Source organism: Gorilla gorilla, chromosome 2 (genome assembly GCF_029281585.2).
Source record: "Gorilla gorilla gorilla isolate KB3781 chromosome 2, NHGRI_mGorGor1-v2.1_pri, whole genome shotgun sequence".
Lineage (NCBI taxonomy): Eukaryota > Metazoa > Chordata > Mammalia > Primates > Hominidae > Gorilla > Gorilla gorilla.
In genome coordinates this window covers 124,753,283-124,766,027 of record NC_086017.1, presented here as the reverse complement: position 1 = coordinate 124,766,027, position 12,745 = coordinate 124,753,283, and the positions used below count along the sequence as shown (strand labels likewise).

General features: G+C 42.0%; 1 protein-coding gene and 1 pseudogene across 3 annotated transcripts in view; both read right to left on the bottom strand.

Moving 5' to 3' along the window:
- Positions 1-12,745, bottom strand: part of GRAMD1C (GRAM domain containing 1C) — a 119,208-nt gene that overhangs the window by 53,905 nt on the left and 52,558 nt on the right. For all 3 annotated transcript variants that reach the window (XM_019023950.2, XM_004036077.5, XM_055381659.2), the window contains exon 6: positions 11,124-11,204. In XM_019023950.2, the coding sequence (XP_018879495.1) occupies positions 11,124-11,204 (81 nt within the window). The remainder of the gene's footprint in view (positions 1-11,123; positions 11,205-12,745) is intronic.
- Positions 7,899-8,660, bottom strand: LOC101126601 (CTD nuclear envelope phosphatase 1-like; annotated as a pseudogene).

The following is a 12,745-nucleotide window of genomic DNA, read 5'->3' as shown; positions in this document are numbered from 1 at the left end:
AGGGTGTGCCCTGAATGCGGTTTCTGAACTATTTCAGAAATGTCTGTGTTTTCCCCCTAACCTTTGCCTTTTCCTTGAACTAAGAGAATTTATAATATCTTGTTAACGGTAGTAATTATTTGGACTCCAAATCATTGAAGTTCTACTAAATTGAGTCATTCAAAAAGTATTTATTGAGCATCTGTTACACGTAAGGTATAATTTATTGTCCAAACTGGCATACTTTTGAGAGTAAGGGAAGCGCAATATTTACTTTGACAAAGGCCTAAACCCAGACAGTTTCAGACCGTACTTGGTAAACCAAACTGTATACCAAACCAGCTATGTGGTAAAGACTGAACTTGTCAGTGGACATACAACAGTGAACAAGACAGACATGGTCCTTGTGTTCAAGGGATTTATAGTTAAGCAAGGAGAACAGAAATAGAACATAGAATTGTAACTGTAATGCATATTATAGAAATACAAAATGTTATAGAAAACTAAAAGAAAGAACCTGACTTCAGGTTTATTAATGAGAACTAGAGTGGGAATAAGAGGGTCACAACTTCCTGGCAGAAAGCATATTTGAAGACTTAATAAAAAAAAAAAAGCAGAACATTTAAGATGACAAGAATGAGAGGGTATATTAAGATGTGGGTGGAGAGGTGGGAAGGGTCTTGATTATGTGGTCCCTATAGAGATTTTTAGATTTTTATTCCAAGGGCAATAGGTATTAAGCAGGAAGCAAAAATAAGCAAGCAATTTTTTTTAAAAAAAAAGATAACTTTGGCTGTAGTACTGTTCAGGGTTCGACAAACTGTTTCTGTAAAGGGCCATATAGTAAATATTTTAGGCTTTTTGGGCCATATGGTCTCTGTCACAACTACTCAACTCTGCTGTTGTAGTGTGAAAGGCAGCCATAGAAATACATAAACAAATGAGCATGGCTGTGTTCCAATAAAACTTTATTTATGGACACTGAAATTTGAATTTCATATAATTGCCACATGTCATGAAATATTATTCTTTTGATTTTTTTCAGCCATTTAAAAATGTAAAACTAGTCATTGTGTGCAGACCATACAAAAACAAAGAAGGACTGTGCTTGGCTCTGGTATAGAACACGGATGGGGGCTGGCACAAATGAAGAAAAAGAGCTGAGGAGTGGAGTGGGAAGGGCCTAAAACTTATCTTGAACTATGACTGCACAGTTCTTTACAAAGACCAAGAAAACATCAATTGTTTGTATTAAAGAATGGTGCTGCCATTGTCCTCTGGCCCCACAAATCCCAGATATTCAATGCTCTGTCTAGAGAATGGGAGCTAAACTCACAGACAGTGAACTAAGCTGAAGCGCTATAAATTATGTCATGAATGATTGTAGTGACAGAGTGACAGTTTAAACTCACGTCTAAACATGGATGACTTACGTTTCGCCAGGTCAAATATTAGAAATAAACTCTCCTTTCTGGAGCAATGTACCAAAGTAGTTTTTTATTTTTATTTTGTTTTGTTTTGTTTTGAGATGGAGTCTCGCTCTGTCACCCAGGCTGGAGTGCAGTGGCACCATCTCAGCTCACTGCAACCTCCACCTCCCAGCTTCAAGCGATTCTCCTGCCTCAGCCTCCTGAGTAGCTGGGACTACAAGTGCCTGCCACCACGCACAGCTGATTTTTGTATTTTTAGTAGAGACAGGGTTTCAACATGTTGGCCAGGCTGGTCTTAAATTCCTAACCTCAGGTGGTCAGCCCATCTCAGCCTCCCAAAGGGCTAGGATTACAGGCGTGAGCACTGCACCTGGCCCAAAACAGTCTTATGAAGAGAAAAAGATGATTCTTTTAAAAACATTCTTTTTCAAAGGCAACATATTTGGCTCCAAGTCTTTCAGTTTTGTAGATTTATTTTACTGGAAAAATAAATCAAACAAATGCACACAAACATAATTTTACTATCATTTTATAGTACTTTAATGAAAAATCTACTTTCTAGATTAATTTGCTTTTTTAAAGGCCTTCTCATGCAAGAAGCAAGCAGAAGTAACACATACTTAGATTCCATAATTACATGCAACACAAATATAATATTCTGAACTTAATTTTTTTTTTTTGAGACAGTGTCTCACTCTATCAACCAGGCTGGAGTGCAGTGGCATGGTCACAGCTCACTGCAGCCTCAACCTCCTGGGCTCAAGTGATCCTCCTACCTCAGCCTTCTGTGTAGCTAGGACTATAGGCATGCACCACCACACCTAGCTAATTTTTTTTAACTTTTTTTTTTTTTTAGAAATGGGGTCTCTCTATGTTGCCCAGGCTGGTCTTGAACTGGTCTCAAGCAATCCTCCCACCTCAGCCTCCCGAAGTGCTGGGATTACAAGCATGAGTCACCATGCTTGGCCAAAAATATTTTTAATATATATCAAATGTATTATTCAAATTACTTATAAAGTTGTTTTAATAGAATTTTGTAGTTATGCTGTATAATTTATGAGGGTTGTTTATCTTTTTTTAAGAGTATTACACAAGATCAAGAAATTTAACCAATGTGGCTTTATGACTTTAAAAAACTAAAAGGGAACTGAGGCTTACAAAATTATAGATAATACCGACTATACCAAGCACCTAGCACTGTGCCTGGCACCTAACACTTCATAAATGGGAGTTGCTATCATTGTTATTATAGATATTTATATGTTAAAAATTGTTCTGGTTGAATTCTACAGTGCTTAAAATTCCATTTAGGATAGTTTTGAAACTGAGATCTCATCTTCAACTTTAAGTTCTGTATAGTAGTTTACACATAATATATGCTTAAACATTTTTGTCTTCTTGTGGAGCAGAAACAGACACCATTCTGTTTATTAAAATGAGAATATAGTGTCCACTTGAAATAGAGTTGCATATTCAACATTAAAGATAACCAAATGATCCAAAGATGTAAAAGGTATAACTACTGTGAAAATGGTGATACCTCCGTGTGTATACATCAGAAACACAGAAAATATCAGGATCTTTTCAAAGAAGGGTAAATTTTACTTCCAGCCAGTAAATGCAGTGTTTCTTGGCTATGGTGGGTGGCCTCCAGTATTCTGGAATTCCCTGTCTTCTTCTCACTTCAGAGAGCTTTCTTCTTCATTAAAGTGAAGAACTCAGTTTCTCCCTTGGCTCATCTGTAAACCTGAACTTTATCACTTCCCTGGAGATATTTGTTTTTATAAGGACATATCCCAACTCACATGTGTGTGATAAGCACAAATGTGATTTTGGAAGGACATTCAATACAGTATATAACCAAGCATAGTCTGCGATGTCGCTGGTGCCTTGCTAGAATGAGAGAATGCACCTCATGGATTCTGAGCACTCAACAAGTTAGTATTTGGGGTGGGGTAGCCAGGTCCCTATGGCAACACTGGAGTTTTCAGCCAGTGCTAGAATAGAGCACCCCACGGTAAGGACAATGAATCTGAAAGTGATCAGACTGCAGTGGGTGAAGGAGGCTTCCTTGCCAAAGTGCAACCTGGAAGGGCAGCGTAGAGCTGAGTTGAGAGCAGCACACAGCTATGCATTGCTCCACGCCCTTGTAGTAGACGCCGTGCACTGCAGGACCTGCTGCCCGTGGACCTGCCCTGTGAGCATCACCCAGGCCAGGAGCAAGGGCATGTGGCTCTGGTGAAGCAGGGCATCCAAACACCCACAGACACTCAGCAGGGGCTTGGACTTGGGGCTTCCAAGCTAGTCACTTCTATTCCCTTACCATGGGTCAGAGAGACTGGGCTTGGCAAGCCCCCTCACCCACACCGGCTTTTCTCCTCTGTCCCTTCCCCATCTCAGACTTGTAGGCTACTTCTCCAAGGGTCCCCACTCCAGCAAAGTGAAAGCATTTGAGTTGGGCACTGCTTAGGAGAGCCTGTCCTCAGCTGTTCAGTTCAAAAGGCCATTCAACATAAAGAGCTCTGGAGGCCAAAATGTGTCTGTCCACTTCAGAAAGGTCCCCAGAAATCTGGGGAGTAGGGAGGAGAGGAGGCTAAGTTCCCACCTGCCAGCTTCAAAGAAAGAAACTTTCTTGTCTGGGTGGAGGCTCACACCAGTAATCCCAGTACTTTGGGAGGCCAAGGCGGGCAGATCACCTGAGGTCGGGAGTTCGAGCCTGACCAACATGGAGAAACCCTGTCTCTACTAAAAATACAAAATTAGCCAGGCTCAGTGGCGCATGCCTGTAATCCCAGCTACTCGGGAGGCTGAGGCAGGAGAATCACTTGAACCTAGGAGACAGAGGTTGCAGTGAGCCGAGATTGCCATTGCACTCTAGCCTGGGCAACAAGAGCAAAACTCCATCTCGAAAAAAAAAAAAAGAGGCTTTCTTATCTGCAGGAAATCTCTACTGTTCCCCTTAAACCATTTCTTTTAACAGCAGCTTTACTGTGCTATAATTCACATACCAGAAAATTCATCCCTCTAAGTGTACAATTCAGGCGGTTTTCACATATCCAAAGTTAAACAACCATCACCGCTAATTTCAGGACATGTTGTCAACCCAGAAAGATAACTGACTCCATCAGCTGTCACTTCTCATTACTCCCTCCTCCAGGCAATAACTTTACTATTTCTGTTTCTATGAACTTGCCTCTTCTAAACATTTCATAAGAACAGAATCCTACAGTATGTGTTCTTTTGTGACTGGCGTCTTTCACTTAGCATTATGTTTTCAAGGCTCATCCATGCTGTAGCATGTATCACTACTTCACTACATTTTATTACTGAATGATATTCCACTGTGTGGATATACGTTTTTTTTTAGAAGGAGTTTTGCTCTTACTGCCCAGGCTGGAGTGCAATAGCGTGATTTCGGCTCACTGCAACCTCTCCCTACCGGGTTCAAGTGATTCTCCTGCTTCAGCCTCCTGAGTAGCTGGGATTACAGGCATGTGCCACCGCGCCCGGCTAATTTGTATTTTTAGTATAGATGGGGTTTCTTCCATATTGGTCAGGCTGGTCTCGAACTCCCGACCTCAGGTGACCTGTCTGCCTCAGCCTCCCAAAGTCTGGGATTACAGGCATAAGCCACCACACCAGGTCATACATTTTATTTATACATTAATCACTTGATGGACATTTGGATTGTTTCTACTTTTTGGCTATTATGAATAATAAATACTGCTATGAACGTTGGGGTACAAGTTTTTGCAAGAACAGATCTATGGTAAACATTTTGAGGAGCTGCCAAACTGTTTTTCAAAGTGGCTGCATCATTTTACAATCTTTCCAACAATGTACTTGAGGGATCCACTTTCTCCACATCCTCAACAGCATTTGTATTTAAAAAAATTTTTTTCAGCTTTACTGAAGTATAATTAACAAATAGGAATGGTACATATTTAAGGTATACAACTTGATGTTTTGATATGCATATACATTGTGGTCGCCACAATCAGGTTAATTAACATATCCATTACTTCATATAGTTATCATTTGCTTGCTTGCCTTCTTTCTTTTTTTGTACTGGTGAAAAAACTTAAGATCTACTCTATTAGCAAATTTCAAGTATACAACACAGTATTGTTAACTGTAGTCAGCATGGTGCACATTTGATCTCCAGTACTCATTCATCTTGCATAAATGAAACTTTGTATCCTTTAACCAACACCTCCCCATTTCTTCCTACCCCTGGCAACTACCACTTTACTCTCTGCTTTGAGTTCAACTTGTATAAATTCTACTTGATAATAGTATATAACCTTTTCATACGTTGCTGGATTTGATTTGCTAATATTTTGTTGAGGATTTTTGTGTCATTGTTCATAAGGGATACTGGTCCAGAGTTTTCTTGTGGTGATGTCTGGTTTTGGTATCAAGGTAATACTGTACTCATAGATCAAGTTGTGAAGTGTTCCCTCTATTTTTAGAATACTGGGTGAAGGATTGGTGTTAATTCTACTGTAAACAGTTGGTTCACCAATGAAGCCACCTGGGCCTGGGCTTTTCTTTGTGGTAGGTTCTTTATCATTAATTCAATCTCTTTTCTTGTTATAGGTCTATTCAAATTCTCTATTTCTACTTGAGTCAGTTTTTGTAGTTTGTGACTTTCTAAGTACTTATCCATTTCATTTAGGGTAAATAATTTGTTGGCATACAATTATTCATAATATTTCCTTATAATTTTCTTATTTTTATAAGGTTAGTAGTATTGTCACCACTTTCAGTCCTAAATTTTACAATTTTAGTCTTCTTTTTTTCTTGGTTGATCTAGCTAAAGGTTTGTCAATTTTCCTTTTTTTTTTTTTTTTTTGGAGACAGAGTCTCGCACTTTCACCCAGGCTGGAGTGCAGTGGAGCGATCTCGGCTCACTGCAAGCTCCGCCTCCCGGGTTCACGCCATTCTCCTGCCTCAGCCTCCAGAGTAGCTGGGACTACAGGTGCCCTGCCACCACGCCTGGCTAGTTTTTTGTATTTTTAGTAGAGACGGGGTTTCACCATGTTAGCCAGGATGGTCTCGATCTCCTGACCTCATGACCCACCCACCTCGGCCTCCCAAAGTGCTAGGATTACAGGCATTAAGCCACAGTGCCCAGCCTCATTTTTTATAAAGAAGCAACTTTTGGGCTGGGTGCGGTGGCTCACACCTGTAATCCCAGCACTTACGGAGGCCAAGGTGGGTGAAACACCAGAGGTCAGAAGTTAGAGGCCAGCCTGACCAATATGGTGAAACCCCACCTCTACTAAAAATACCAAAAATTAGCTGGGTGTGGTGGCAGGCGCCTGTAGTCCCAGCTACTTGGGAGGGTGAGGCAGGAGAATTGCTTGCACCTGTGAGACGGAGGTTGTTGTGAGCTGAGATTGCGCCACCACTGCACTCCAGCCTGGGCGACAGAGTGAGACTCCATCTCAAAACAAAACAAAACAAAACAAAAAGGGCAGGCGCAGTGGCTCATGCCTGTAATCCCAGCACTTTGGGAGGCCAAGGCAGGCGGATCACGAGATCAGGAGATTGAGACCATCCTGGCCAACATGGTGAAACCCCATCTCTACTAAAAATACAAAAATTAGCTGGGCGTGGTGGCGCATGCCTATAATCCCAGCTACTCAGGAGGCTGAGGCAGGAGAATCCCTTGAACCAGGGAGTTGGAGGTTGCAGTGAGCTGAGATCAGGCCACAGCACTCTAGCCTGGTGACAGAGCGAGACTCCGTCACAAAAAAAAAACCAAAAACAAAAACAAACAAACAAAAAAAAACAACTTTTGGTTCTGAATTGTCTATTTTTCTATTCTTTACTTCATTCATTTCTGTTATAATCTTTATTATTTCCTTGCTTCTTCTTGCTTTGCATTTAGTTTGCTGTCCTTTTTCTAATTTTTTTTTTCAAAGTTATAATGTGTGGTTTAAAAGAGAGGAAAGGAAAAAAGACACAAAGCTGGTTACAGGTCTGAGGGAGTCTAAGGAGAGAAAAATAGAAGGAGAGTAAAGAGGGGAAAAATTTAGGGAAAATCCAGTGGCCCAAAATCCCAGTATCCCACCCACAGCCCAGCCCTTGGAGCAGGAGTGAAGAATTAGATCAGTTTTGTACAAGAGTTTTAAAAAAAAATCGAATCACAACAAAGCTGACTTGGCTTCTCTTTGAGCCTCCTGGATCACCGTACGTCTGTCACTCTGGCCTGTCCTGCCTCTTCACAAACACTGATTCGGCTCCCCTAGGCTTCCACCTGTGTCCCAGTCTGGGGTTTCCATGGAGTGTGAACATGAAGTTAAGAGTGAGGCTGCTTCAGAGCCCCCAGCCCATGTGTCCATCCAGACTCCAAGTGGAGTGTAGGGCTCCCAGGGCAGAGAGGGGTGGGAGGGGAAGACCCTGCCCAGGCAGTCCTCACATTGGACAGGGCATCAGATGGCATCCCAAGGGCTCGCCATCCCTTTCCTCCCCGCCCCCCCACCCCAACCCAAGTGGAGGGGGAGTAGCTGTCACCAGAGCCGATGTTGGTGAAGGTTTCGACTCAGCACGGAACGAACGTCAGCGGTGAACCTGAGGGCATCCAGCATCGGGAGCAGGTTGAGAAGGGCTGTGTCGCTGGGGTCACTGAACCAGGATTTGATGGGGATGGCATTGTCTGGATGGCTCCAGTAAGCCCCTGGGGAGTTATCCAGGATCACAATGCTGGAGAGGTCACTGTGGACCACAGAGAGGTCCTTGATGTAGCTGCTCAACTCCAAAGTGCAGTGCTGTCTGTAATATCTCCTCTTAAGGATGCTTCTGCTAATGTCCAGTTTACCTGCCACAGCAGAGCCATAGATCTCCATGCTTTCTGTAAACACGACCAGCTCGTACCACTGGCTCACCACTTCCAGGAAGAAATCCACATGGGGCCTCTTACGTACAAAAAACCGGACAGGATGTTTGTCTATTACCACCTTGAGGATGAAGTCAGGAAGCGTACCAGGCCGGACTGCGGCCTCAGGACCCCATCATGGTGGGAGTGAATAAGTGTCTCATCCAGATCCAGCACCAGGATCTTCCTCTTCACCTGGGATAGCCGATTCCGGGACACAGGAGATAAGGGGAGGATATCATATCGAACAGTTTGGTACTGAATTACCGTGCGGATCTGCCCCCGCAAAAGGTAAATGAAGAAGCTCCAGAGCTTGGTAGCGAAGGCCCGAACGTGCGCAGCCCCAGCAGACACTGCGTCCGCACCATCCGGATGACCCCGGCACCGCCGGCCCCGGAGGCCCCCGCGGCCCAGCTCCGCCAGCCCCCCGGGGGCAATCCCCGCCGAAGGGAGGGGAAACGGGGCCCCAAGTGGCAGGAGAGAATGCAGAGAGGGGCACGGAGCGGGCGGCTCAGAAAGCCACCCCTGGCGAGGGGAAAGCCCAGCGGAATGGGGAGCTGGGGGACAGGCGTGGGCTGCCCGCGGGGGCCCACATGGACTGGGAGTGGCACCGACGCCTTCGGGGAAGTTGCGGGCCGAGACAGGTCGGGCTAGGATGTGGTCCTCCGAGACCAGGAGGGAAGGGGAAGGATAATTGGGGGAGGGGGCAGCGGGGGAGGTGGCTAGGGAAAAGGGAGGAAGGGAAAAGGGAGGGGGAGGGGAAGGGGGGGAAAGCGGAGAGTGGTCCGCTGCGCCTCTCTTTTTTTTTTCCTTTTTTTTTTCTTTTTTTTGAGAGAGTCTCACTGTCGCCCAGGCTGGAGTGCAGTGGCGTGATCTCAGCTCGCTGCAAGCTCCGCCTCCCGGGTTCACGCCATTCTCCTGCCTCAGCCTCCAGAGTAGCTGGGACTACAGGTGCCCGCCACCACGCCCAGCTAATTTTTTGTATTTTTAGTAGAGACAGGGTTTCACCATAATACATGTTAGCCAGGATGGTCTCGATCTCCTGACCTCGTGATCCGCCCGCCTGGGCCTCCCAAAGTGCTGGGATTACAGGTGTGAGCCACCGCGCCCGGCCTCTAATTTCTTAAGGCAGAAATATAGGTTATTGATTCACTATCATTCTTTTTTAATATAGATGTTTACAGTTATAAATGTCATTCTAAATACTGCTTTAGCTGCATCCCATAGGTTTTGGTATGTTTTATTGTTGTTTTCATCTAACCCAAAGTATTTGCTAATTTCCCTCATTATTTCTTCTTTCACCCATTGGTTATTTACAAGTATTCTGTTTAATTTCCACTTTTTGTGAATTTTCCAAATGTCCTTCTGTTATTTATTTCTAATTTCATGCCATTGTGCTCAGAGAGCATATTTAGTATTATTTTAGTACTGTTAAATGTACTGACACCTGTTTTTTGACCTAGCATATCGTCTGTTCTGGAGAATGTTTCATGTGCACTTGAAAAAGATATATATATATTCTGCTACTGTTTGGTGGAGTGCATCATAGATGTCTTTTAGTTAGTCTATAGTGGTGTTCAAGTCTTATATTTCCTTGTTGGTCTTCTGTCTAGTTGTTCTATCTCTCATTGAAAGTTGGGTATTGAATTTTCCAACATTTTTTGCTAATTATATGTTAAATAAATAGAGATGGGGTTTCGCCATGTTTCCCAGGCTGGCCCTGAACTCCTGGACTCAAGCTATCCGCCTGCCTCAAGTCTCCCAAAGTGCTGGGATTACAGGCATGAGCCACCACACGCAGCCCCAAGTTTTACTGTTGAATTGTCTGTTTCCCTTCAATTCTGCCAACTTTTGCTTGTATATTTTGGGCCTCTGTACGAGGTCTATACATGTTTATGATTGTTATGAATTCCAGATGAATTGAGCCTTTATTCTTCCTTGTCTCTAATAATTTTTGTCTTAAAGTCTATTTTGTCTGATATTACTACATTCACTTCTGTTCTGTTTTGGTTACTGTTTGCATGGTGTATCATATTTCTTCCTTTTACTTTCAGTCTATTTGTGCCTTTGAATCTAATTTGTCTCTTATATACAGCATATAAGATGGATCATGGTTGTTGTTTTTTTTTTTTTTTTTTTGAAACAGGATCTCACTCTGTCACCCAGGCTGGAGTGCCGTGGCACGATAATGGCTCACCGCAGCCTCGACATCCTGGGCTCAGGTGATCCTCCCACCTCAGCCTCCCAAGTAGCTGGGACTACAGGTAAGTGTCACCACACCCAGCTAATTTTTGTACTTTTTGTAGAGACAGGGTTTTGCTGTGTTACCCAGGGTGGTCTCAAACTCTTGGGCTCAAGCAATCCACTCACCTCAGACTCCCAAAGTGCTAAGATTACAGGTATGAGTCACTGTGCCTGGCTTGGTTCATGTATTTTTTCATTCTGCCTATCTCTGCCTTTTGGTTGCAGTGTTTAATCCACTTATGTTTAATGGCTATTTTGCTGTTTGTTTTCTATATGTCCTGTGTCATCTTTGTCCCTGTGTGCCACCATTACTGCCTTCCTATATGTTAAAAACATATTTTCTAGTGTATCATTTTAATTCCTTTGCTGCTTATTTTTTATTTTTATTTATTTTCTTGGTGATTATCCTGGGGATTATAATTAACATCTTAACTTGTAACTATAGATCTTGCTTTGATTGAAGTTTCTACTTAGAATTTCAATTATCTAGTCAAATTTAGTTAAGAAAAATAAGAAGGAGCTCTTCAATTCACAAATACACTAGGAGGTTCTTATAATAAGCAACTGCCTCTGGTATGAACACTTACCTTATCTAATAATACATTCTGCCACAACCTAAAGATACTGAGGTAACTTCTATCCCTGGCACCAAAAGATGTGAAGAAAAACTGCAAAGAAAAATAATAGGAGAATTTTAGTGTCATGGAAAATAAAAGCAGATTATCTGTCATGAAGGTCTATGGGGACTTGCTTATGGTTAAAACAAACTAGTAGGTCAACACTGCCTACTTTGTATACTATTTTTATTTAACTTTTTGTTATAATAGAAGAAACACAGGTAGTTGCTATATGAACAAGGTGTCTTTACAAATTTTATCTTCCAATAAACACAATTTTGTTAGTATTTACTAGCAATGGGGACTTGAAATAGGTAGCTATTTATGTTTATCAGTTTAATTGTGGAAATCAATCTAAATAAAATTATGAAAAAATGAAACTTTATTTTATTCTGAACTTTGCGAAGAGATATGAATTGGCTGCCACTTGAGCCAAGTATACACAAAGGAATAAGAAAAACAATACATGTGGATTTCAGAGATAGATTTAAGGATCTTAATTTTTAATTATATCAGTTTTCATGGTCTTCTAAAAACTCCAGAAATACCTCTCTCTGCTAATTATACAGTACCCATGCTAACACTGCACTTTCCTTTGAATGCTATAAGAGAAAAGTAGTATGTTTCAATCTATAATTCTACATTTTTATTTAATTGATTTTTGCAAAGTCATATTTTAAAATAGGCTTTTATAAGAAAATGCAACAAGACAGCACTAAATACAGTCTTCTCAGTGTTTTATCTCTTCCAGTTCCCTAGTTAATGACCTTTCATGGCTCAGCAGTTATCCTTAGGAAGGAGAAAGCTCAGTTCTATGCTGGATTAAGTTATTTTATTAAGTAAAATATCAAACAAATAATATTTTGGATGCTAATGATTTTCATAGAAAGACTTTAGAGTGCTATTTTCTAATTCATTAAATTGAAACTTTGCTATACATTATTCATAAAGCAAAACTTTTTACAAAGAAGATATATGCAGGATCTCTTCCAAATAGAATTATATATATAATATGTGATCTAACAATCAATACATGCTGTTCCCTATTCCCTTTTCTTAGGCCAAATTGTTTTGCCTAATCATAATAACCTTACAACCCTGCGTTCAGATGTATAGATTTTAAAAATCTCCTAGTCCATCTCATTTTCACCGCTGTGTTATGCTTGCTAATTCCCACTTCTTGTACTATATAGCTTAGTATTAACTTTATCCACTCTCACGCACAACCACCACATTCCCAACTCCTTAAAACGCCCAGCTTTCTGGATAATCTACATAAATTACTACCTTTCTTTTATTCCTTGCTAGATATCCAACTTCAAAAACATATTAATAAATCTTGATTTGGCTGGGCATGGTGGCTCATGCCTGTAATCCCAGCATTTCGGGAGGCCGAGGTGGGTGGATCACCTGAGGTCAGGAGCTCAAGGCCAGCCTGGCCAACATGGTGAAACCCGATCTCTACTAAAAATACAAAAATTAGCCTGGCATGGTGGTGGCATATGCCTGTAGTCCCAGCTTCTCGGGAGGCTGAGGCTGGAGAATCGCTTGAACCCGGGAGGCGGAGGTTGCAGCGAGCTAGGATCGCGCCA